Consider the following 27,762-nt stretch of genomic DNA (forward strand, 5'->3'; position numbering starts at 1 on the left):
ACAGAGTGCTGACTGGTACAGCTCACTGCTCCGCCCCGATGACTGAAAGCGAGTGGCTGCAGGGAGAATATACAATTTGACTGCTGAACGTGCCTAAAGGGAATCTGTCAGTAGGATGATCCCTCCTAAGCCATCTATATGGGCATATAGGTCATAGGAAGCTGAATAAAATGATACCCTGATAGCTGCGATCCAATGTCTCATTGCAGAGAAATCCACATTTTTTTATATGTAAATAAACTGTTCAGGACTATGGGCCGGACGCTGATCCGCATGAGAATCTGCCTCCAGAGATTATTTTAATAAAAAGAAGGTGTCACCAGTGTGAGACAAGTAACTAACACAGATCAGTAAAACTGAACTTTGTCTCATAACAAACACATTTTTTGCAGCTCTCTGAGCTCTGCTGTATTGTAACAATATTACAGCCCTCTCTGCCTGTGAGATGGAAGCTGAGAGGAGCCTGCAGATGTGTCAGGTATAATCACACACAGTTCTGCAGTGAGATCAGGAGAGCGGCCATCACACATCACACTGGTAACTCCCCTTCATGTATAATAAGCTATGGAGGCAGAGCTATCTTCCGGGCAGCCTCCTCCCCACCCAGAGCCTGGAAGAGCTCATTAACATATAATAATAACATGGATTTCTCTGGAATAAGACATCAGATCACAGATATCAAGGTGTCACTTTATTCAGCTTCCTACGACCTACATGCCCATATAGATGGCTTAAGAGGGTTGATCCTACTAACAGATTCCCTTTAAAACTTTAACCTGCAGATTACCACTATTTCTGCAGGTATATAATGTTTTTTTTACAAGTCACCTTTTAAAGTTCCTTTTTAAAGTGATTACATTTTTTTAATTTAAACTTGAAAAATTAATTGTTTTTACTTTGTGACAAATATTGTGTGTAAAAAATTCTAAAAAAAAAATAAAAGTCCTATCTATGACACACAAGATGCAAAAATGACTTTAATAACATAAAAAAATAAAAAAGCTATATCACATGTAAAAAATGGATACATATGGCCTAGTTTGAAGCGGTTACCCAGCCTGTTAAATTAAGACCGGTGGTGGTAGGCCGATCTGCCATTTGAGCGCTGCAGGCTCTTCAGTGCTTACATTGGCTTACACGCCGAGTCTTACTTGCCTGCACTATTCAAGTGAATGAAACAAGCACTGCAATACCCTGCACCACCACTAGGAAAAGTACAGAACACACCAGCTGATTTATACATTGAGCCTACCTACAATGGGCTTACATCGAGCGAGCCAGATGCTCTAACACAGTCAGTACATCTACTCCTTAGTGTTTTACTTTGTATACATTAAAGCTATAGTAAATTTAATACGTTTGTGCTTTCTATTTCCCAGGTTCAGGCTAAAAGTTATCAGCTCCTTCTATCAGTTTTTCAGCATTCCAATCGAGCTATTTCTACTCCGTACATTCATGCTCTGGCGCCCATCATGGTGGAGAATCTGAAAGCTGTTGAAAAGAAGAGACCAAACAACAGTTCTGAGCTGCTGGCAGTTCAGGAAGGGATAAAGGTCCTGGAAAGATTGGTCTCTTTGGGAGAAGAGAAAAACCGTGAGTAAATCATTTTATTTATTAAAAAATGATGAAAAAGTGGATGGTTCTCCCTCTATTTTCGTTAATAGTGACCACATCACATGGGGCGTTTAACAGAGGGAGAATGCTTCATCTGTCAGTCCTGAGCGAGATCGTGGGGTGCATATGGGTTGCTATGGCAAATGGAGGCCTAAAATATGTCCCACATGTCTGTCTGATACTGATGATTATTATATCATGGCATAGGAAAGCACTATTAGTGAGGTAATTCAATTCATAACACAAGTGCGACCAAAGAATTGCTTGTTAAAGTCCCCTTGGGGGACTTATAAATATTATAAAAAAAAAATGTCAATAGTTTTTAAAGGAAAAAAATATATATATAAAAACTGCCTAAATTCCCAGTTTTTCCAATAAAAATGGTTTACCTGGAAAAAAACAAATGCCCCACAAAGAGATATATTTGGTATTGTCGCATCCGTGGTGACCCGTATTTTAAAACTATAGTATAATATGCATTATTTAACACAAAAAAATTAAATAAAAAGTGATCAAGGATTCATATAAACCAAAAAATGGCACTAGTAGAAACTACAGTTCTGCTAAAAAAAGCCTTCACACAACTTTGTCTATGGAAAAATTTCAGAACTTGTGGGTCACAAAATGACAAAGTAAAATGTGTTTTTTTATTTTTTTATTTCTTTTGTGTCAAAGTAGTAACATTATACACAATATAAGATCCATTGATGGACAGATTTAAAAGTTATTTATCTTTCAGATTATGATGAAATATAAAGGAATGATTTTTTTTTTTTTTCAGAGTATTTATTATTGTACACAAGTAATGTAACATAAAACTATATGAATAGTTAACGAGAGTTAATTATTAAGCTGTATGTACCCCAAAATGGTGCCATAGACAAATACCACTTATCCAGCAAACAAACAAGCCCTCATACAGCTACATAGACAAAAAAAATTACGGCTCCTGGAATGTGATGATAAAAAAAAAATATAGCTGTTCAATCACCAAGGTCAAAATTGGCCCTGTCTTTAAACTGAATCTGTCAGCAGGTTTTTGCTATTTAATCTGAGAGCAGCATAATGTAGGGGCAGAGATCCTGATTTCAGGGATGTATCACTTGTAGTTTCAATACAATCAATGATTTATCTGCAAGAGATTATCACTGCAAGACAAGGTGTCACGCGCTAGGCAGTCCAGCTAATCTGTGTAACCCACTGATTGGCAGTTTTCTGACAATCAGGGGTGTTGGCAAGATTATACACAGCTCAGCATTCTGAGCACTGCTGCATCTACAGCAGAAAAAAAACAGTGATTCCATCAAAACTACAGCAAGGAGTCCCGTAAATGACACATCGATGGAATTTGGCTCTCTGCCCCTACATCATGCTGCTCTCAGATTCCATAGCAAAAATTTGGTGGCAGATTCCCTTTAGTGCTCCTTTTTATCATCTTTACAAAAGAGACATTTCATTAGGCTGCCCTGCATTATTACCCTGTGAGCCGCTTCCCCTTATAAAGACCATAAAAGTTAGCACTAATTAAAAGTCCTGTATCTCTGGAACCGTATGGAAAAAATATAACAAAAAATAAAACCAGAGGTAAGCAGCGCGGGTAAAATAAAAGCAAAAACTGGACACTTTTCACCTGAATTACAGATCTTCCTTAGGCTGCATGATTATCATCCGAGAGATACGGACCAATTTTTTTTTCTCCACTGTCATCCTAATTGCTTCCTTCTTTTTCGCTGACTAGGTGCGGCTGCTTCAAAGTCATTAAAAAAAAACTTTGGAAGGTCAAGTGTTTTTTCTCAAGTTTATCACGAAGCCACAGATCCCTGACTCGGAAGCAGAAATGAAGCAAATTGGAAGCCTTCCCATATATATGAGGGGGAACTCCAAAAAATGAGAATTACTTATTTACATTTTTTTTTTATTCAAGATAACATATTGAAAACCTTAATCCCCTTCAATATACTGTCCATTAGGTATATACACTTGTCCCAACGGTTTTTCCATTGTTCTAAACATTTTTCATATTCTTCTGAACTAATGCTGGTAAGTGCCTCCAGCTATTTTTTCTTAACCTCTTCTACATCTGAAAACACTTTCCCTTTAGGTTTTTCTTCTTTCTTGGGAAATCCTAGCCCCCTGCAACTTTTTCTTATTCCCAAGAATGAAGAAAAACCTGAAGGGAAAGCGTTATCAGGACGTAGAAGAGGATGAGAAAAAATAGCTGGAGGCACTTACCAGCATTATTTCAGAAGGATATGAGTAATGTTTTCAACAGTGGAAAAACTGTTGGGACAAGTGTATATCATCTAATGGACAGGATATTGAAGGGGATTAAGGTTTTCAAGAGGTTATCTTGAATTAAAAAAATGCAAATAGGTAATTCTTGTTTTTTGAGGTTCCCCTTCGTATCTGTATCTCAAGGATCCCCATAGACTTGAACTACTAAGTCTGATTTGCAAATTAGATCAGAAAAGGACACGCATGGATCCGAGTGTGATCTTAACGGATGTGTGAATACATCCATTCTACTCTATGGACAGCACTGGGACGGGTCAATGAAAACTGATCTAAACCATTGCAAAAACTCATTGCTATGAGCAAGTTATTACCTATCCACAGGATAGGTGATAACTCACTCATTGCTGAGACCCCCCCCCACCCAGATTCCAAGATGGCACCCCGAAATCTCCCATTAGATCAGAACGGTGGCTGGTAAAATCTAGCATGCTTGGCTGTTTCTAGCAGCTAATGGCCAATATAAACTAAAATGTGTATGCATGTATCAAGTTAACTATTATTTTTCCAGACCAATGTTCATTAACTAGTTTATGAATCATTAACAACTTTGATCTAACATGTATGGCTAGCTTTGATTTTATTGGCTTTGTTTCTAATGATTTTTTTTTATTACTTTTCCTTCCAGGGGTCCAGCTTCTTGCTCTTCTTGTTCCTACGTTAATTTCTTACTTGCTTGATGTGAACACATTTAGCTCTGCATCCCCCTCCTCCAAAGATCTCCATGAGTTTGCACTGCAGGACTTGATGCGTATTGGGCCTCTTTATCCACATGCCTTTAAGACTGTAATGGGGGCTGCTCCCGAACTGAAGGCCCGGCTAGAAACTGCCATCAGAGCTAACCAAGCAAGCAAAGCCAAGGCTGCCTCTCGCCAGCCTGCTCCCACCATCCAGACTGCTCCCACCATCAAACTGAAGACCAGCTTTTTCTGACCAAGTTTCCCTTGTGAACAAGAGTAATGCTAATTCCCCAGGAGCGAGGATGTTTTTTTCCATCAGCAGAAAAGTGGTCAAATGGTTTTAAAATTTTAATGAAAAAATGTAACCTCTATTCTAATTGTCCCCTACTTGTTTCCATTAGTGCAAGGATGGCATAGAAGAGGGTGGCATCAATGACCGACGTCCCCAGAAGGGCATTCTGAGGGTGCCTCACTCATGGGATATTTATGCTTTTTACCATACGGATCCACTTAAAAGACATTAATTATTGCGGTACAGCTCAATAGTAAAGTGGTTCTGCCATTTCCGAACCTCCCATAGAGGAGAATGGAGAGAGACATCCTTTCCCTTACATCTCTCGATTCCATCTTTGCCTGGATGTTGCAGCAAGTGTGGTCCACGTTTTCCCCATATTTGGAAGTCTTAAGAGGTGGAACACCACCTATCACTATATTTAGGTCATATCCTGTGGTTATACCATTATATTTTCATGGGGAGACACATTTAGAGTAGTATGGATATGTTTCAGATTTGATGTCCTTATTTTCTGGGGTTTTACCAAATCTCATGCACACTGCATGAAAAAATCCACATGGACATTGACCTGCAGTGCAGATTTCCTATGCACAGCATGCCAACGTATATTATGGACGTCACGATTTGCAATAGTGAAATCTGCAGCAAAATCTGCATGCAAGTCATGCTGACTGTTTCTGTCCTATCCATGTCTAATGACGACAAGTCCTATAAGAGGAAATCCTGCCCTAATTGTGTCAGAAAATTAAATTGGTTTGGGTCCAGAAGTTCAGACCTGCACCTTCTCTTCATGGTCCTTGGATTTTTGGCTTTTCCCATAACACCACCGTGCAGCTTTAGACATGCACCTTGTTTTGTGACGCATCTATTGAATATATGATGGATAAAGGCCACCATAAAAGTTGGCTCCCCCTGTGTATGGGGAAGTCGGGAGGGATAGTTGACAGACGATCAGTCGGTTGACAGCTATGTAATGTGTTTGGCCAGGGTATGACTAGATAAGTTTATTAGGGTGCAATAAGTTATTTCTTCCTACACTTTACCATGAGAGTGAATATGGAGCAATGAGCAAATGCCATGCATTGAAGGGCTGTTCTATCGCTAGAATATATGTTACCATCACTTTACCCTATTCTGAGAATGAGGGGCTGCAGTGCTGGTGCATCGCTGGCCTGGGCTTTACCTGCACAGCGTCACTTCTGGCTATGCAGGGTACTGCAATCGCCATCCGTTACTTCAATAAGGTCATTTTTAGGATCATTGTGGGTCCTATAGGTTTGGTGATGGGACTATTGGGAATATGAAATTACAGCAGTCACCTGAGGCTTATATTTAATCAGTATAATGATACTGGCCGGCCTACACAATGCTATACTGCCTATAGAGGCTGCGTACGACTGCACATTGCTGTTTTTATTATAAATGAATAAATCTGAACATCTCATGTAAAAAGTAAGGATTAGTGGTTATTTAGATGGCACTTTTTAGGAGACCTGGGGACTAAGTGACAGGTCATTCTGGATTGAATGCATTAACTTTTATCTGTTACACTCTGAATGTAGGACGCATCATTACCAGCTCTTGGTTACTTCTATCACGTGTGATTAGTTATTTTACTTTGTATGATGGATTTTTGTTAGGAACTTTCGATTACTGTAAGTTTGAAAACTGAATTAATTTTAAAATATATTTTCAGCTTTCATGTCCACTGTAGATATAAAACGTATATGTTTAATTTCAGAGTTTATGCACAGATGACATACTATGGACACGACTTAACACTAAACCTTCCACTTACTGTATTCTGGTTAACTCCAACATAAAGATATCTCCTCTTCTTCAATCCAGCAATATTTATAAAGTACCCATGACAGTATTCCTAGTTGTAATAAACATTTAAAGGGGTTTTCAGAAAATGCTTGGCTTTTAATAAAACAATATCTGTTTTACTCTCTCTCCCTGGATTCAGTGCTTAGTCTATGCCGCTGCTCCCAGTGTCTGTTCATTTCTGCAGCGTTGACTTCATGTCAACAGCACTGCAGCCAATCAGTAAACTTAGCAGCGCTACCCAAGAAGATAGCGGAAGCCACAGAGCTCACTGATTGGTTTCAGCACTCTTCACATTTTTCGCGGCTCTTAGACCACCACAAAACATGCGGAGATTATCTGTGTATGGCAGGCAATCCCTGTATGTTTTGTTGCTAATAGCCACACTCGATCATGTCACTCGAGCACCCTCGATACTCGGTGTTCCTCTGTCATCTGACCACTGCAGCCAAACACAGGCCTCCACTGTCTGGTGACCAAAGAACGAGACTTCATCACTTCCTGGCAGGGTGGAGACCACCCGAGCACCCGTGCTTGTGAAGAAGTATAGCTTCTTTTATTAAAGTTGGACAATCCCTTCTAACAATCAATAGATAAGTGCACCAAACCGGTTTTATGTTCCCTAAATTCACACAAGAGGCGCAGTTTTCTCCCATGTAGACGGATATAATAGAACTATTCCATCCAATACGGAAAATGTTACTGTTTTTATCTAGCAAAACACCCATGCTTATAGAGGCCGAGCAGGAAACCAATGTCCGTATACTCTCCATCGTAACGCTGTTGGAACAGGCCACATGTTCTAGTATACCCGCAGTGCTTTAGGAACTTGCTTCTTATAGGGTGCGTATTCTTCGTTTACTGTTTATGTAAAGAAGGAAACATCTTAGAATCTTCATTTTGTCTTTATAAGGAGGAATAAAATCCCTTGAGCACAACACTGAGGATACAGAAGAAGAGCATGAGCTGCAGATATCATGAATATGTGACAATTGTGCTGTTCATCACACGGTTTTACTGTAACTTTCTGTATCAAGCAACAAAGTGCAAATAAAACAAGCATGAGCCAGGCATCCGGTGTTCACTGTGTACATCTGTAGTGTGAGATGTTGTCGTTTCTGAAATTGTTCTGTGGAGTCATGATCAGATGGGTCCACACCTCATTGGATGACACATGGATATCACTTAACACCTGCAGCAATAATCGGTAGGTTCCACAGTAAGATTATTAATACACACAACGGCTCCATAGACTTGTGCATACTATACCCCCCTACCCACCCACAAAAAAATAATATAGAATCCAGGTTTACACCTGCCTGGCATAGCTTCTGTCTACCCAGTAATACTTACTGGAGGGTCTGTGATGGCCTTACATTTTCACCCAGGTTACAATTCCATTGTGATATCTGATATATTATGTCTCATCAGCTGCCACTAGGTGGCGACTTCAATAGGAGCCGTATCGACCAGAATGCAGCAAAGCTCCCTCTAGTGGCAGCAACAGACAGCCAGCATTCCTATCTTGTTCCGGGAGAAGGGGTAATCTAGAGTTCTGTGTTACAAATATGGCCTTCTGACCCCTATAAAAAATCTATTATTAAATTAATTACAACCGAATTTTGAACCTATTTAAATTAACACACTGTAACCCCTTTATTCTCCCAGACCACCACCAATAATGGAAAAGAAACAAAGGAGCGTAAAATATTCATGGCATGATACTCACTACTTTATTAGTAACTACCTACTTAATCCTTTCTTGTTGGAGCCTGTCAGGAATATTATAAAATAGTAATGTCAGGGAGAGATTAACAGAATATTAGCCCTTCTCCCATGCCCTCTGCTGTAGTGTTTGTCCAGAGATGACAATCATACAGTGTCTAATGCAAATTATCACCACTTGTCAGCACCGAGCTGTCCCATTTTCCTCAGCACAAAAGCTCCAATTAGCCCACGCCTGGTAAATAGTTTATGCAAACACGGCCAGCCAAGGAGTGTTATAACTTCGTTAGGAAGTAAGCATTTTGTCTCTGAAAGACGCAGGAGGTAATTAAAACGCAGGCTTGCACTAATTTGCGTGTAACTGTTGAAGCTGCTTCCCGAGCCTCAAAGGGAAATTTCTAGATGCACTGACTCCGATATGAAATATGAAATCTTGTGAGTTCCAGAGGTCCGACAGTAACGGGACTCATATGTGTAGTGACCAAATCAGCCCAGGAATGTGTAGGTAGTTTTCCAGGGCTGTAACCAAAATCAGGGAGCTGCAGCGCAAAAACACCAGAATGGCAGACTGCAGCTATGTGATGTGTGATATCTAAATAAAGATAAAATCATAAGGGAAAAAATGGCGTAGTTTGCAAGCTTCTGCGATCAACGAGCGATGAGTTATCGCAGAAGTCAGCGTTTTTAATAAAAATGTACAGGCTGGAGACCGGCCCACAATGATGTCACCACAAGGGGCGTGTGGCCAGATCTCCCCTTAGGTATAAGACAACCCATGGAGAAGACGAGCACTTATTGCCAGGGGGGAATAAGAATTATAAGCAACGGGTCCTGTTCAATAACAGCATATTCCAATCAGAGAGCCCCTCCTCCACCTATATTGAATAGTCTCCACGATCGTATAGAGTAAGTTGTCTTTTTACCCTGTTTATTTTATGTAACTGCCTATGTATTTTAATGTCCCCTTTGTAACATCCTTGTATATATTTTTCCTAAACACTGCCTCCCTTTTGGATTAAATATAAAATTTAATAGTACTGTTTCTTTTGTTCTGTAATCGTTCCCTCCCCCGAAGCCATATACGCTACCAAATCGCAGGCATCCGGCCAGGCCTGTATTATATTTTAAACTCGGCCGGTGGTGGCAGAGAGTATTAATAATTGGGCTATCGTGAAGCTGACAGTGACCATACGGAGGGTGTTAAACACTGTTTCCAGGCTGTGGAACCCAGGGTGTTGTGCCATATGCTCACTGGTCGCTTATCGGTACCTACGTAGAGAGTAGTCTGGATCGCGACTCCAGACGAAATATGGACAGCGTGACGGCACGGTGAGATATTGTGTGATCTCCCCGATGTCCTGACTGTGTGTGTGGGGTGGAATCCCTGACAAATTGGTGGCAGCGGTGGGATATTGTGTGATCCTGCCGGTGTCGTTCCTGACAAATTGGTAGCAGCGGTGGGATATTGTATGATCCCGCCGGTGTCGTCCTGACAATTGGTGGCAAACGGCGGGATATTACAGAACATCAGTGGCTGGATTGAGCAATCATTCCTGTCACTGAAAACTTGCACGGCTCTTGCGAGAATTCTGTGCAAAGTTTTAAGAAATCAGGTTCAGTGTTTCAATATTTTTTTTTATCTGGGACATTACTATACGTGTAGCAGTTGCATCCCACCCTTCTCTTGTTTTTCTGTCCTATCTTTTATTTGGCAATAATGGCTACACGTGGAGAGAACTGGTATCACCAGCAGGTGAAGACCACTATCATCGCTCTCTGTGAGCTGAGGCAGATTGACCCCATGGGCAAAACCAAGGTCCAAATGATTGCTGAACTGCTGCAAGGTGATGCAGAGCCCATCCGACAGCAGAGCCCTGATGATGGGGCGGCCAGCCAAGGCGCTGCTGCAGGGGTCCCGCCTGTGATTACCAGCCATACCCGCAACCAGGGTAGTGTGGACCCCCACCTGCAGATGGCCTTGGAGCAGCTCGATGCAGACGATCGTGACGGACGACTGCAGCTGATCCTGAAATTCCAGGAGCGAGCAGAGCAACAGGCCCGAGCTGACCGAGAGGCTGCTGAGCGCCAGGCCCAAGCTGACCGAGAGGCTGAGAGCTGAGCGACAAGCTGACTGAGAGGCTGCTGAGCGCCAGGCCCAAGCTGACCGACAACGCCAGCTGGAGCTAGCCCGGATCCCGACGGAGTCATCCTCGACGCAGACCCGTGAGTCCAACAGCACCAACTGCTTTAAACCACGTCCTGAGCACTTCCCTGTGATGGAAAAGGATGGGGACTTGGACACATTTCTGCGAGGCTTTGAAAAGGCCTGCAGGCAGTATTAGCTGCCCAAGGACCAGTGGGCAAGATACTTAACTCCAGGGCTCCGAGGAAAAGCCTTGGAGGTGTTCGCTTCCCTCCCTCGAGAACAAGATGGAGACTGAGGCCGTCAAGCAGGCCCTGATAAAAAAAAGTACCAGCTGACTCCGGAGGTTTACCGGAAAAAGTTCAGAGCCCTCCAACGTGGACCACATGACACCTACAGTGATGTGGTAGACGGGCTCAGAACCAACTTTGAGCAGTGGATCCGAGGACTTTCAGTCACCACCTTCGAGGACCTGAAGGATCTGATGGTGAAGGACGAGTTTCTTCATCTTTGCCCAATGGAAGTGAGAGAGTTTGTGCTTGACCGGGAGCCGAAGGAAGCCACCAAAGCAGCTCAGATTGCGGATACCTATGAGGCCAACCGCACCCCAGAGGTGCGGAAGTCAGCCGCCGCTAGCTGGAAAGGGGGTAAGCCGATGACCACCCCCAGTGTTCCAGCCAGCCGGCCCTCAGCGCGTCCTGCCCCATCTTCCAGCACCCGGCCTGTATCCTGTAAGTGTTATACTTGTGACCAAACGGGTCACATCAGCCTTGTCTGCCCGGAGAGGCAGAAGATGAACCCCACACCTGAGGCCCCAGGGCCTACTGCAGCCATTCTTTTTGTGGGTGGGCCGGTTGGCCGGGCCCGGGAGAACTTACAACCCGTTACTGTGGGAAACACAGTTACTGTCGGCCTTAAGGACACTGGCGCAGAACGTACCCTGATCCACCTTGAGTTTGTGTTACCAGAGGAACTCATTCCTGGGAAGACCCTGACTGTCACCGGGTTTGGGGGTGTTCTCAGTCCCATACCGATGGCCCGAGTTTTCCTGGACTGGGGTGCGGGGAGGGGGTTAAGGGAAGTGGGGGTGTCGGAGAATCTCACCATTAATGTGCTATTGGGAACTGATCTGGGACGGTTGGTTGCCCGATACATTCCTGACAACCCTCCCAGATCTGATATGTCATGTAATGCCACGGTCAAAAATGTGAATGTGATGTCTAATAAAAGTGTGTGTTGTGGTAAAGGGGAACTCAGCCGCCTCACTCCGCGGGGTGATGCTGCTGAGGATCCCCTAAAGCGAGCCAGTATAAGTGCTAGGGGCAAGGGGAGCAGGCACGGACACCAGGAAGCAGGTCGTCTCGTGCAGGTGCCCAGTGTCACACCAGATGGTGACATGGTCAGTGGTAGCTGCCCCATGACTAGCACGGCTCCAGAGGTGATGTGGAAGGATGGGGAGAAACACGGGGATCATAGGGAAAGTGGTCCCGTGCCGACGACCAGTGTCACGACGAACTGTGACATGGCCGGTCATAGCTCCCCCCTAGAGAGCACAGCTCTCAAGGTAAAAGAGATGGCAGGTAAAAAGGTAGGCCCCAAAGCCAGGCAAGGTGACAGGAAAGTGTGTCCCCCTGTTTGTCAGGAGTTTGGGAGGAAGGTACCCATAGCCTGTCAGAGTTGTGGGGAAAATATATCCCAAACCGGTCAGGGTGATCGGAAAGCTGGACCCTCGGATTGGTGGGTAAGTGGATCTGCGGCTTGTCGGATCAGCAGGAAGGGTGGGCCAGGAGGTGGGCTCAAGGGGCGATCTGTAAATCACCCCTTATGCCACCTCAAAGAGGGGAGGATGTCAGGAATACTATAAAATATTAATGTCAGGGAGAGATTAACAGAATATTAGCCCTTCTCCCATGCCCTCTGCTGTAGTGTTTGTCCAGAGATGACAATCATACAGTGTCTAATGCAAATTATCACCACTTGTCAGCACCGAGCTGTCCCATTTTCCTCAGCACAAAAGCCCCAATTAGCCCACGCCTGGTAAATAGTTTATGCAAACACGACCAGCCAAGGAGTGCTATAACTTCGTTAGGAAGTAAGCATTTTGTCTCTGAAAGACGCAGGAGGTAATTAAAACGCAGGCTTGCACTAATTTGCGTGTAACTGTTGAAGCTGCTTCCCGAGCCTCAAAGGGAAATTTCTAGACGCACTGACTCTGATATGAAATATGAAATCTTGTGAGTTCCAGAGGTCCGACAGTAACGGGACCCATATGTGAAGTGACCAAATCAGCCCAGGAATGTGTAGGTAGTTTTCCAGGGCTGTAACCAAAATCAGGGAGCTTCAGCGCAAAAACACCAGAATGGCAGACTGCAGCTATGTGATGTGTGATATCTAAATAAAGATAAAATTATAAGGGAAAAAATGGCGTAGTTTGCAAGCTTCTGCGATCAACAAGCGATGAGTTATCGCAGAAGTCAGCGTTTTTTATAAAAATGTACAGGCTGGAGACTGGCCCACATGATGTCACCACAAGGGGCGTGTGGCCAGATCTCCCCTTAGGTATAAGAGAAGCCATGGAGAAGACGAGCACTCATTGCCAGGGGGGAATAAGAATTATAAGCAACGGGTCCTGTTCAATAACAGCATATTCCAATCAGAGAGCCCCTCCTCCACCTATATTGAATCGTCTCCACGATCGTATAGAGCAAGTTGTCTTCTTTTTACCCTGTTTATTTTATGTAACTGCCTATGTATTTTAATGTCCCCTTTGTAACATCCTTGTATACATTTTTCTTAAACACTGCCTCCCTTTTGGATTAAATATAACATTTAATAGTTCTGTTTCTTTTGTTCTGTAATCGTTCCCTCCCCCGAAGCCATATACGCTACCAAAACACAGGCGTCCGGCCAGGCCTGTATTATATTTTAAACTCGGCCGGTGGTGGCAGAGAGTATTAATAATTGGGCTATCGTGAAGCTGACAGTGACCGTACAGAGGGTGTTAAACACGGTTTCCAGGCTGTGGAACCCAGGGTGTTGTGCCATATGCTCACTGGTCGCTTACCGGTACCTACGTAGAGAGTAGTCTGGATCGCGTGCTCGCGACTCCGGACGAAATACGGACAGTGTGACGGCACGGTGAGATATTGCGCGATCTCCCCGGTGTCGTTCCTGACTGTGTGTGGGGTTGGATCCCTGACAAATTGGTGGCAGCGGTGGGATATTGTATGATCCCGCCGGTGTCGTCCTGACAGAGCCATTTTTTCTTTTTATGCTATTGGTTTTTTTTTTATTATTTTTCTGTCGACAGCCGTATGAGGGATTATTTGTGGGATAAGCTGTAGTTTTTAATGACATCATCCAGTTTACCTATACTGTACTGAATAATGGGGTGAAAAGGTGAGAAAAAACACACGATTCCTCCATTTTGCTTTTCGGATTTGTTTATACAGCTTTCACTATGTGATCAAAATGAGCCCACATAATGCATGGAGACCCGACAGTGGACGTACCAGTTCCTCCAATGTCAGAAAGGAGTTAATAGATTGGACCTTTCTGAGTATAGCGACACTATACTGTAGGTTTCCATTCTCGCAGTCTGATGGAGCCTGCAGTCCCATTGACATGGCTGGTGGGGAGCTGTGATAGCCGGCGTCTCATGCAGTCACATGCCTCCTATGGTGCCACCTTCCCCAATGTAGCTGAGCCCCTGGCACACGCCTCCAGCCTGTCTGGTGACCCACAGCTCCTTCTTACAGCGCCCATGGGTGAGGAGACCAGGAGAACGGGTGCCCAGTGCTTAGTCAGACGTGATACTGATGAGAGCAGCGGGAACAGGCGGTGCTGTCAGCGGGGCACACAGTGTTACCCGGTCCACCATGACAGGAGGCATCTTACAAATCACTTTATTTGCAAGATAATGGCAGACCGGCATGACGTCACAAATCAGCGCCAATAGTTAATATGGCGGATATGAAAGCTGCTTCCGGTCGGAAGGAAATCCAAACAGAACACCTGGTGCAGCCTTAATAAATTTCCGGGTCACTTCCGGTATACGGGTTAGACAGTTTTTTTTTTGTCAACAATGAGTAATATCGTGGAAGAAGAAGAGGAGGAGGATTACATGTCCGATGCCTTCCTCAGCTCCTTGTAAGTAGTGTGATGTGTCCGCTATTGTGTGTGCTGTGTGCTGGTTCTCTCCCGTGTTGGGGATCATTGTGTACAATACTAATCTTAAGGACCCTTGTGGGGAGATACTGGTGTTGGGGACCACTGCGGGGATGGGAGGCACTGGTGTTGGGGTCCACTGCGGGGATGGGAGGCACTGGTGTTGGGGTCCACTGCGGGGATGGGAGGCACTGGTGTTGGGGTCCACTGCGGGGATGGGAGGCACTGGTGTTGGGGACCACTGCGGGGATGGGAGGCACTGGTGTTGGGGACCACTGCGGGGATGGGAGGCACTGGTGTTGGGGTCCACTGCGGGGATGGGAGGCACCGGTGTTGGGGACCACTGCGGGGATGAGAGGCACCGGTGTTGGGGACCACTGCGGGGATGGGAGGCACCGGTGTTGGGGACCACTGCGGGGATAGGAGGCACTGGTGTTGGGGACTACTGCGGTGATGGGAGGCACTGGTGTTGGGGACTACTGCGGGGGTTGAATACTGGTGTTGGGGACCACTGTGGGGGAGGCACTGGTGTTGGGGATCACTGTGGGGGTTGAATACTGGTGTTGGGGACCACTGCGGGGATGGGAGGCACTGGTGTTGGGGACCATTGCAGTGGGATACTGAAACTATGGACTGAGCCGCAATACCAGATGTACCCTTGAGTGCCGCTGTTGGTTGTGACGAACAAAAAAAGTGTCTATTCTTTTGATTAGCCGGCACGACATCACGTGCATTACACCATAACAATGATTTTGCACCAGGGCTAATCAGAAGAGGAGCTCAGGATTTTGTGACGTAAGAGGGTTTTCTCCGGGCTGCTGTCCAGCGACTGCAGATTGCTGACTTAGCGATGGACCAGGTCCTGCAAAGCGATTCGATAGGTTGCAACGTCATGTTAATATCAGCTCTGCAGCACAAACTTCTGCATCTCTAAGCTGCACTCACATGACAGTTTTTTTTATAAATCGTGTTACAGCCAAGATCTCTGCGCCTGATCTAACAGACATATATTTGCCTGTATAGAAGTCAAAACATGGAGCATAAAATCCTGTAATCTGAATGCACTCAAAGGGCTTGTTCCGACTGGTGTGTGTTATTCGGACATGTGCTGTCTGTAATAAAATCTGACTGTAATTGCACCAATGTTCATCAGTGGGGCTGTTCAGTTCCTTAAAATGGACCAAATGTCCGGGTGAAAAAAAAATGCATGCACTAATCTCTTCTTTTTTTTCGGAGATACTTGCCCATTTATGTGTATGAGAACAAAAAAAAAATCCAGATCCTATACGAATCATCCTTACTGCATCTGTTTTTATGGATACAGTGCAATTAACATAGGAAATTATTTGGGTTCATAATTCTTTTATCTGTTCATGTAAAAGATATGCACACGGACGGCATACTCATGACAAGGAATGAAAATCGTCCATGCTTTTTCTGGATGGAACAACTAATAATTTTTCACACTCTTGTTGGATAAGGCTAAATGCACACTGTTTTGTAGCAACTTATGTTTCATGTGGATTTTGCTGTGGATTTCACCCCTGTTAGGCCACGTGCACACATTGAGTATTTGGTCAGTGTTTTCCATCAGTATATGTAAGCCAAAAGCAGGTGAGGAACAATCAGAGGGAAAGTATAATAGAAACAAGTCACCACTTCTGCATTTATCACCCACTCCTGGTTTTGGCTTACAGATACTGATGTAAAATACTGATCGAAAACTCAACTTGTGCACGTGGCCTTATGTTGAAATCTGCAATGAAAATCCATTGCATGTTCGTGTTATTACAGGAAAATGTCTTTAGCAACGGTAATGTTCTGAGGATTATCAGCAGATGTTACTCGTGTGGGTCTGTACATAGGAGGAAGAATTTTGTCTGTGAATCGGCATCAAATGTTACATGCAGATTTTGCTGTGGATTGGGGGGTGTTTTTTGACCTGGTAACTTTGTTCTCCACGTCTGTGCAGTTATGTACATACCAAATTTATTTAGCTTTTTTGTTTTGCTTCTTTTGAAGTTATCCCTTATCCATAGATTAGTGATAACTTCCTGGTCAGTGAGACCCCCAACAATCCTGAGAAGGGGGGTCTGAAGAGCATGCACACCTCTATTCCATTCATTCTCTACGGGACTGCCAGAAAAAGCAGAATACACTACTCTGCAATCTGTGGCAGTCCCATCCTAACTTCAAAGGTTGGCACAAATCCTTTAACAGGAATCTGTCACCATTTTTTTCTCCCTCATCTGAGAGCAGCATAATGTAGAGAAAGAGACCCTGATTCCAGCGATGTGTCACTTAGTTTACTGGGTGCAGGAATTTGGATGCAATCAGTGTTTTTAATATAGCATGTAGCAGAGCTCAGAAAGCTAACCCAGCCCACACCACTGCTTTTGTGTACATTGTATATTGACAAGGATTAATTAATTAGTGCTAGGGTGTGGTCCGACCAGGTCTCATGTGGGCACCAGCCCAGGCAGTGATAGTCTCCTGCTGATAAAACACTCATTGTATTGAAAGAGCAGCATACAGCCTAACAAGTGACACATCCCTGAAATCAGTGTCTCAGCCCCTACCTCATGCTGCCCTCAGATTACATAGCAAAAACCTGCTGACAGATTCCCTTGAAGTAAAAAACTTTAAATTAAAAAAAATATATTTCCAGTATCCACTTTTTGAGAGTAGTAAAGTTTTATTGTTCAGTCAGTAGCATTGTGTAAAGGCTTGTTTTTTTGTGGGATGAGCATTACTTTTTATTGGTACCATTTTGGGGTCCATACGGCTTTCTGACCTCTTTGTATTCCATCTTTTTGCGGAGATAGAGTGACTAAAAACAGCGATTCTGATATTTTGACTTTTTTTTTCAGCAATGTACATATTTTAACGATCTGTTAGTTTGTGTAGCGGGTCTGGGAGGTGGAACCTCTGTGCAACTATACAAGGGGGCAGTCCTTGTAAGGAAGCGGGTGGCTCCCAGGGAAGATGGGCAGGTAGTCACGGCAAGTGACAGGGACAGTCTCTGGGTAGAGGGGCAGGTAGTCACGGCAAGTGACAGGGACAGTCCCTGGGTAGAGGGGCAGGTAGTCACGGCAAGTGACAGGGACAGTGTCTGGGTAAAAGGACGGGTACTCACGGCAAGTGACAGGGACAGTCTCTGGGTAGAAGGACAGCAGGCAGGTGGCTGGTGAGCGCTCCCAGGTGAGCGGGCGAGAGTCTCTGGACGGGCAGGTGGTCACGGCAAGTGACGGCAGAGCCTCCAGGTAGGCTAACAGGCAGGTAGCAGGTGGACGCTCCCAGGTGAGCGGGCAAGAGTCTCTGGACAGGCAGGTGGTCACGGCAAGTGACGGCGGAGCCTCCAAGTAGGCTAGCAGGCAGGTAGCAGGTGAGCGCTCCCAGGTGAGCAGGCAGGCTGGTCCATAGACAGACTGACAGGTGTCTTAAAGCAGACCGTCGGACCGCAGGCTTGCAAGCAGGTAAACAGATATCAGGCAGGTATCAAGCAGGAATCCGGCAGGTAACAGGCAGGAATCCGGCGGGTGACTGGCAGGTATCAAGCAGGAATCTGGCAGGTGACTGGCTGGTAACTGGTAACGGGACCTGAGGGCTGAAGCAGAGTGAAGGCTTTGCAACAACATTGCTCGGGCACCTCCATTTTGGAGGAGGTGCCTTAAATATGGTAGGTCCTCCGGCAATTGGCCGGGGACTCCTTAGGACGGCGCGCGCGGTCCCTTTAAGAGAGGGGGAGCGCGCGCGCGCCCTAAGCACACTGCCGGGGAAGGAGCGCGTGCCGGAAGCAGCGGGGAGAGAAGCGCAGGAGGACGCCGCGCCAGGAGCGGGGAGGTGAGAGGGACAGCGTCTCTGCCTAGTACGGGGCAGAGACGCCAATGCTACAGTACCCCCCCCCCCCTTTAGGCCCCCTCTTTTTTTGGCCAGAAAGAAATTTTTCAAGGAGAAGCTGGGCGTTGATGTTCTCCCTGGGTTCCCAAGTTCTCTCCTCAGGACCAAACCCCTTCCAATCTACCAGAAAAAGGGTCTTTCCTCTTACCCTCTTGGAGGCCAGAATACTCTCTACCTCAAAGACGTCATCAGCGGAAACCGGAGCAGGAGGGGCACCTGGATTATTGGAAAAAGAGTTAAAGACAACGGGTTTGAGGAGAGATACGTGGAAGGAGTTGGGAATCCGTAGGGTGGCCGGGAGTTTTAATTTGTAGGCCACAGGGTTAATTTGCCTGAGGACTTCGAAGGGACCGATGAATCGCGTGCCCAACTTGAAGGAGGGTACTTTGAGCCGCACATGTTTGGACGAGAGCCAAACCTTGTCTCCCGGACGGAATTGAGGCGGATCCAGACGTCTCTTATCAGCATATCTCTTCATCCGCTCAGAGGACAGAAGAAGAGCGGACCTGGTACTCTCCCAAATAGTAGAAAATTCGCTGACAAGAGACTCCGCAGCAGGGTTGTCCACAGAAACGGAGACAGGGAGCGGAATCCGGAGGTGCTGGCCATAGACAATAAAGAACGGGGACTTGGAAGAGGATTCGCTCTCGTGGTTATTATAAGAGAACTCGGCCCAAGGAAGGAGGTCCACCCAATCAGAATGGTGGGCATTAACAAAGTGCCGGAGATAGCTGGTAAGGATCTGATTGATCCGATCCACTTGACCATTGGACTGAGGGTGGTAAGCGGAGGAAAAGTCCAGGGTGACGTCCAGCAGTTTACATGTGGCTCTCCAGAAGCGTGAGGTAAACTGAACCCCTCGATCCGACACGATGTGGAGGGGTAGGCCATGGAGACGGAAGATATGGCGAATAAAGTCCTTAGCCAGCTCAGGTGCAGACGGAAGACCAGGCAGGGGAATGAAGTGGGCCATTTTAGAGAAGCGGTCCGCGACCACCCAAATGACAGTACACCCGGCAGAGACAGGAAGATCGGTAATGAAGTCCATAGTGATGTGTTGCCACGGGGCAACAGGTATGGGAAGCGGCAGGAGATGACCAGCTGGTAAGTGTCTGGGAATTTTGTTGCAGCCACAAGATGAACAGGCAGAGACGAAGTCTACCACATCCTTACGCAGGGTAGACCACCAGTAATGCCGGGAAATGAGTAGGAAGGTCTTCTTTTGGCCGGCATGGCCAGCTAGTTTAGAAGAATGACCCCAGCGAAGAACCCTCTCACGGTCTGGAGGCGCCACGAACGTCTTGTCGGGTGGAAGACGAGTCAAATCCAAGGGGGCCACATTCATCACCTTGGAGGGGTCGATAATGTGCATAGGCTCCTCCTCTTGGTCGGAGGACAGGAAGGATCGGGACAAGGCATCAGCTTTGACATTTTTGTCCGCCGGGCGGAAATGAAGGATGAAATCGAAGCGGGCAAAGAACAAAGACCACCGGGCTTGACATGGATTAAGTCTCTGGGCATTTTGGAGATATGCCATGTTCTTGTGATCCGTATAGATGATCAACGGGTATAGGGCCCCTTCAAGCAGGTAACGCCACTCCTCCAGCGCCAATTTAACGGCAAGCAGTTCTCGGTCTCCTATGGAATAATTGCGCTCAGAGGAGGAGAAGATTTTAGTGAAAAAGCCGCAGGTTACCATTCTCCCGGAGGAAGACTTCTGGGTGAGCACCGCTCCGGCTCCAGAGGAGGAGGCATCAACCTCCAGGTAGAACTGTTTGTTGCAGTCCGGACGGTGCAGCACAGGGGCAGAGGAGAAGGCTTGTTTCAGGGAAAGGAAGGCCTCCTCAGCTTCGGATGACCATACCTTGGGATTTGCTCCCTTACGGGTGAGCGCAGATATGGGCGCAGTCCGTGACGAGAATTGAGGAATGAAGAGACGATAGTAATTAGCGAAGCCCAGAAATCGCTGTATCGCCTTCAAGCCCTCCGGACGGGGCCACTTTAGGACAGCAGAGAGCTTCTCGGGATCCATTCGCAAGCCTGTCTGGGAGATAACATAGCCCAGGAAAGGAAGAGAGGTCTGCTCAAAAAGGCACTTCTCGTATTTAGCATAGAGGTGGTTCTGCCTGAGCCTAAGCAGGACCTGACGAACATCCCTCCGGTGTGTGGGAAGATCCAGAGAGAAGACCAAGATGTCGTCCAGGTATACCACCACGCAGGAGTAAAGAAGGTCACGGAAGATGTCGTTGACCAGTTCTTGGAAGACGGCGGGAGCATTGCAGAGACCGAAGGGCATCACACGGTACTCATAGTGTCCGTCCCGGGTATTAAATGCTGTTTTCCACTCGTCTCCCTGACGGATACGGACCAGGTTATACGCTCCACGTAGATCCAGCTTGGAGAAGATCCTGGCGCCTTTAAGACGATCAAATAACTCAGAGATGAGCGGAAGGGGGTATTTATTTTTATCCGTGATCTGATTGAGTCCTCTATAGTCAATACAGGGGCGTAGCGAGCCGTCTTTCTTTTTGACAAAGAAGAATCCGGCTCCAGCCGGGGAAGTAGATTTCCGGATAAATCCCCTAGCCAGATTCTCTTCAATGTACTCCGACATGGCCCGGGTCTCGGCTGCAGACAACGGGTAGATACGCCCACGGGGAGGAGTGGTGCCAGGTACCAGGTCGATCGGGCAGTCATATGGCCTATGGGGTGGCAACGTCTCTGCTTCCTTCTTACCGAAGACGTCCGCATAGGGCCAGTAAGGAGCCGGGAGACCTGGTAAATTAGCTGGAGTAGGCGGAGGTTGAACTGGGCGGACCGGAACCAGGCAGGTCCTATGGCAGTCTGGACCCCATCGGAGTACTTCACCGGATCGCCAGTTCAATACGGGTTCGTGTGTCTGGAGCCAAGGTAGACCTAGCAACAGGGAGTGAGAAAGTCCGGACAACACATGGAATGAGATTTCCTCAGAGTGCAGCATTCCCACCTGCAGGGTTATGGGTTCAGTGACGAGCAGGATGGTCTCCGAGAGAAGTCTTCCATCCACGGAGGCGACTGATAATGGTTCAGCCAGGGACTTGGTGGGAATACGTTATCTCTCTACCAGAGACTGGGAGATGAGGTTTCCAGCAGCTCCAGAATCCAGGTGGGCAAATTCAAAGTGATGGTTTTCTCCCCAAGCAATAGAGACCGGTAAAGTCAGAGACGGAGAGGGCTTACTTTTGTCTAGGACGACCTCTCCGAGCGGTCCTAGACACTGGCGTTTCCCGTCTTCTCCGGGCAGGAACGGATGAAGTGCTCCATACTGCCACAATAGAAACAGCTTCCCTCTGCTCGGCGAGATTCTTGGCGAGATTTGACCATCTTGGTCTGGTCGATCTGCATAGGTTCAGGCGAGGGCGCCCGCGGAGTGACTGATTGAGAGGCAGGTCTCAGGGAAGTAGGAGCAGAGCAAGAAAAGTCTTTCTCCCAGGTAGTCTCTTTGGCACGTTCTTGGAACCGGATGCCAATCCGGGTAGCTAGTGACACCAGGTCATCCAGAGTGGTAGGAATGTCCCGACCAGCTAACTCGTCCTTAATCCGACCGGAAAGACCCTCCCAGAAGACGGACACCAGAGTCTCATTTTCCCAGGCAAGCTCAGAAGCGAGGGTGCGGAACCGTATGGCATATTGGCCCACGGTGAGACTCCCTTGGCGGAGACGTAGCAGTGAGGAGGCAGAAGAGGTTTTCCGTCCAGGTTCATCGAAGACTTTCCGGAAAGCAGCGAGGAAAGATGGCAGGTCGGACACCAGGGGATCCCCTCTCTCCCACAGGGGATTTAGCCATGCCAGTGCCTCCCCAGTAAGATGGGACATGATGAAGGCCACCTTGGCCCGGTCGGAGATGAACTGGTATGCCAATAGCTCAAAGTGCAGGGTGCACTGGTTTATGAAACCCCGAGCTAAAGTAGGTTCGCCGGCAAAGCGTGGAGGTGCCAGAAGCCGAGGTCCATAGTCGGGTACCATGAAGGGACTGGATTGCGGTACCGCAGGAATGGGCACGGCTGGACCAGAGGTAGACATAGACAAGTCACACAATGCGCCTAGACGAGAGTTAAAGGACCGTAGATAGGACAGTACCACCTCCTGCTGAGTTTTCTGACGTAAGACTTCCTGGTGCAGATCGGAGATCTGGGAGCCACCGGGTTCCATGGCCCGAGCAAACTGTAACGGGTCTGGGAGGTGGAACCTCTGTGCAACTCTACAAGGGGGCAGTCCTTGTAAGGAAGCGGGTGGCTCCCAGGGAAGACGGGCAGGTAGTCACGGCAAGTGACAGGGACAGTCTCTGGGTAAAAGGACGGGTACTCACGGCAAGTGACAGGGACAGTCTCTGGGTAGAAGGACAGCAGGCAGGTGGCTGGTGAGCGCTCCCAGGTGAGCGGGCGAGAGTCTCTGGACGGGCAGGTGGTCACGGCAAGTGACGGCAGAGCCTCCAGGTAGGCTAGCAGGCAGGTAGCAGGTGAGCGCTCGCAGGTGAGCAGGCAAGAGTCTCTGGACAGGCAGGTGGTCACGGCAAGTGACGGCGGAGCCTCCAGGTAGGCTAGCAGGCAGGTAGCAGGTGAGCTCTCCCAGGTGAGCGGGCAGGCTGGTCCATAGACAGACTGACAGGTGTCGGAAAGCAGACCGTCGGACCGCAGGCTTGCAAGCAGGTAAACGGATATCAGGCAGGTAACTGGCAGGTGACAGGCAGGAATCCGGCAGGTGACTGGCAGGTAACAAGCAGGAATCTGGCAGGTGACTGGCAGGTAACAAGCAGGAATCTGGCAGGTGACTGGCTGGTAACGGGACCTGAGGGCTGAAGCAGAGTGAAGGCTTTGCAACAACATTGCTCGGGCACCTCCATTTTGGAGGAGGTGCCTTAAATATGGGAGGTCCTCCGGCAATTGGCCGGGGACTCCTTAGGACGGCGCTCGCGGTCCCTCTAAGAGAGGGGGAGCGCGCGCCCTAAGCACACTGCCGGGGAAGGAGCGCGTGCCGGAAGCAGCGGGGAGAGAAGCGCAGGAGGACGCCGCGCCAGGAGCGGGGAGGTGAGAGGGACGGCGTCTCTGCCTAGTACGGGGCAGAGACGCTGATGCTACATTTTGGACAATTGGGCACACAGTGATGTCAAATATATAATTTCTTTTTATACTTTAGGTTTCGCTTTTTATGTTTTGGGAAAAAAGATGATTTAAACTTTTAGATAATTTTTAACATATGCTATAAATATATATATGTGTGTGTGTATATATATATATATATATATATATATATATATATATATATATATATATATATATATATATATATATATATATATATATATATATATGTATATATGTATTATAATATAATTTTTTTTTCCCCATTTTTAATTAGTCTACTTTAGTAACTTGAAAACATTTTTGTAGGGACCACATCATATTTGAAGTCACTTTGAGGGGTCTTTATGACAGAAAATACCCAAAAGTGATACCATTCTAAAAACTGCACCCCTCAAGGTGCTCAAAACCACATTCAAGAACTTTATTAACCCTTCAGGTGCTTCACAGGAATTTTTGGAATGTGGAAGAAAATAAATAACATTTAACTTTTTTCACAAAAATGTTACTTTAGACCCAATTTTTTTTATTTTCACAGGGGTAACAGGAAAAAATGGACCCCAATTTTTTTTTGTGCAATTTCTCTTGAGCGTGCTGATATATGTGAGGGAAAACCACTGTTTGGGCGCACTGCAGGGTTCGGAAGGGAAGGAGCGCCATTAGACTTTTTGAATGTGAAATTTGTCTGAATAATTAGCAGACGCCATGTTGCGTTTGGAGAGCTCCTGATGTGCCTAAACAGTGGAAACCCCCCACAAGTGACACCATTTTGGAAACTAGACCCCTTAGGGAGCTTATCTAGATGTGTGGTGAGCACCTTGAACCCCAAGGTGCTTCACAGAAGATTATAATATTGAGCTGTAAAAATAAAATTTTCACATTTTTCCCACAAAACCGTTTTTCATCCCTTAATTTTGCATTATCATAAGGGTAACAGGAGAAATTGCACCATGAAATTTGTTGTGCAATTTCTCCTGAACACGCCGATACCCCATATGTGGAGGCAAATTACTGTTTGGGCGCATGGCAGGGTTCGGAAGGGAAGGAGCGCCATTTGACTTTTTGAATGTAAAATTTGTTTGAATAATTAGCGGACGCCATGTCGCATTTGGGGAGCCCCTAATGTGCCTAAACAGTGGAAACCCCCCACAAGTGCCACCATTTTGGAAACTAGACCCCTTAGGGAACTTATCTAGATGTGTGGTGAGCACCTTGCACCCCTAGCTGCTTCACAGAAGTTTATAATATTGAGCCGTAAAAATAAAATTTTCACATTTTTCCCACAAAAAATGTTTTTCATTCCCTAATTTTGTATTATCATAAGGGTAACAGGATAAATTGCACCATGAAATTTGTTGTGCAATTTCTCCTGAGTACGCCGATACCCCATATGTGGGGGAAAACCACTGCTTTGGTGTACGGCAGGGTTCAGAAGAGAAAGGAGCGCTATGTTGGCTGGGATAGGTGGCAGACACCATGTCACATTTGAAGAGTCGCTGACATGCCGAAACAGCAGAAACCCCCACAAGTGACCCCATTTTGTAAACTACACCTCTCAAGGAATTCATCTAGGGAAGTAGTGAGTATTTTTTTAATTTTTAAATTTATACCACTGGGCAGAGAAAAAAGCATAATTATATTTTTACCACAAAAAAATGTTTTACCCTCAGATTTTACATTTTCACACAGGGCAATGGGTAAAAATGGTGCCGAAATGTGTCACACAATTTCTTCTAAAAGTGGCAATACCCCATATGTGGCTGTATCGTACCGCTTAGCCATACGGCGAGATCTGGGGGGGACGGAGCGCTATTTGACAATTGGAGAACAAATTATTGTAGAATAGGCATTTGGATTTGGGAGCACAAAATTTTCTGAATTTCTTTTGGGGGGCAAGGGCCATTTCGCTTTTCCAGAGCCTTTCTGCTACCAGTAACTTGGAAGTCCCTTATATTTTTAACAGATGATGGACCTGAGTGGGGACTAGCTTTTTTTGAGGACTTAGTTGAAGCTTTTATTGGGAACATTTTACGTAACATTTATCCGGCGCGCTAGGCTGAGCACTTACATCGGGGTTTCCATCTAAATTTCCAAGTGATGTAATTCAGATGAAACCCCTGCGGGATCCATTCACTGTAATGAGGCAGCAGAGTTACTCTGGACTCCATCTGGCCTCTGTTTAGCGGTGTCCTTTTTTTCAGAAGTGCACAAAACTGTGGCCAACCGCACTTTTATGCACGCCTAAAACAAATGACACCGTGGGATCACAGGCCAGACGGCATCCACAGTGGCCTATATCTGCCTCATTACAGGGAATCTTCTGTCATGGGTTCCGGCTGAATCACATATTTCAGAGATTTACACGGAAGCTCTGGTGTAAGCTCTCAGCGCAGAGCGCAGGATAAATGTGAGCAGAGTCTTACTGCGATCTTTGGGAGACATAATAAACAAATCAGTAGCTGGTGAAGAATTGGTTTTATTTATTTTTTTACGCCGCTCCTAGTGTGATATAACTGATTAGATTACTTTATTCTTCGGGTCGGTGCGATTACAGAGATACCAGATTTATATCGGGTTTTTATGACTGACAGCTGTCACACACTAAAAGACGCTTTTTTTTTGCAAAATCTAGTTTTTGCATCACCATATTTTGAGAGCTATAATTTTTCCATATTTTGGCCGACAGAGTCATGTGATGGCTTGTTTTTTGCGGGACGAGTTGACATTTTTATTGGTACCATTTTTGGGTACGTGACATTTTTTGATCGCTTTCTATTCCGTTTTTTGGGAGGTAAAATTAACAAAAACCAACAATTCAGGAATTGTTTTTTGAGGGTTTTTTTTATGCCGTTCTGCGTGTGGTAAAAGTGATCAGGCAGCGTTATTCTTCTGGTCAGTACGTTTACAGTGATACTACACTTACTGTATTTTTTTTAATGTTTTGGCGCTTTTACACAATAAAACTATTTTATAGAAAAAAATATATTTTTTGCATTGCTTTATTGTGAGCGCTATAACTTTTTTATTTTTCGGCTGATGGAGCTGTATGGCGGCTTTTTTTTTGCGGAACAAGATGACGTTTTCAGCGGTACCATTTTTATTTCTATTTTGCTTTTTGATCGCATTTTTTTCCACTTTTTGTTTGGCGATATGATGAAAAAGCATATTTTTTTGCTCCTTTTTAAATTTTTATTACGGTGTGCACAGAAGGAGTTAATTAGTGTGACAGTTTTATAGCTCGGGTTGTTTCGGACGCAGCGATACCAAATATGTGTACTTTTTTGGGTTTTGTAAAAATATACGGATTTATTGGTTTAATATTTTATTTATTTATTTTTATTTATTTTGTGATTTATTTTTTTTAACAGTTTAAAAACATTTTTTTTTACATTTTTACTTAGTCCCTGTATGGGACATTAATTTTTATTTTTCTGATCACTGATCTCATGTAATGTAATAGACATGTATTACATTACATGAGATCTTCGCTGACTGTTTCACAGTCAGAGTCTCCTGCCAGGCTTCAGCTGCAGGCTGAGCCAGGCAGGACACCATATATGGCAGATCTGGAGGCGGTCATGTGACCTCCAGCTGCCATAGCAACCCCAGGTCCTGGAAGGTATCAGGGGTCGTCGGAGAGGTAAGACGACCCCCTCTCCTCTGTCTATCTTCTATATGCCGCGATCACTATAGATCGCGGCATATAGAACATAGCAAAGGGTTAACATCACTGGGACCTGATCCAATCAGGTCCCGATGATGTCCCCTGTCAGAGCTAACGCTCTGCACCGGAATCGCAGCGCTTGCAGGACTCTGGGGGTCCTGAGCGCTGCGAGACCACCCACCGTTTTTAAACGTCGGCGCTGCACAGAGCCCAGCAAGCGCCGACGTTTATCTACAGTGGGCGGTCGGGAACCGGTTAATAGCCTATGTAATGCGCTGCAATATTGTAGCTTTACTTTACAAAATTGACATCCCTTACGAAGTCCAGCACCTGCA

The 27,762-nt window shown here is 46.0% G+C and overlaps 2 protein-coding genes across 2 annotated transcripts in view; both read left to right on the plus strand.

The window, feature by feature from the left end:
- The window catches only part of HEATR5B (HEAT repeat containing 5B), a 67,345-nt gene extending 57,875 nt beyond the window's left edge, over nucleotides 1–9,470 (plus strand). The window contains exons 35-36 of the mRNA XM_073672625.1: nucleotides 1,380–1,593; nucleotides 4,535–9,470. Of these exons, the coding sequence (XP_073528726.1) occupies nucleotides 1,380–1,593; nucleotides 4,535–4,839 (519 nt within the window). The 3' untranslated portion in view covers nucleotides 4,840–9,470. The remainder of the gene's footprint in view (nucleotides 1–1,379; nucleotides 1,594–4,534) is intronic.
- A 5,091-nt stretch (nucleotides 9,471–14,561) lies between these two features.
- Nucleotides 14,562–27,762, plus strand: part of GPATCH11 (G-patch domain containing 11) — a 48,777-nt gene continuing 35,576 nt past the window's right edge. Inside the window, exon 1 of the mRNA XM_073672627.1 lies at nucleotides 14,562–14,725. Within this exon, the coding sequence (XP_073528728.1) occupies nucleotides 14,661–14,725 (65 nt within the window). The 5' untranslated portion in view covers nucleotides 14,562–14,660. The remainder of the gene's footprint in view (nucleotides 14,726–27,762) is intronic.

This window comes from Phyllobates terribilis, unplaced genomic scaffold (assembly GCF_046119375.1).
Source record: "Phyllobates terribilis strain yellow unplaced genomic scaffold, ASM4611937v1 Scaffold_3__8_contigs__length_932513732, whole genome shotgun sequence".
NCBI classification, from domain to species: Eukaryota; Metazoa; Chordata; class Amphibia; order Anura; family Dendrobatidae; genus Phyllobates; species Phyllobates terribilis.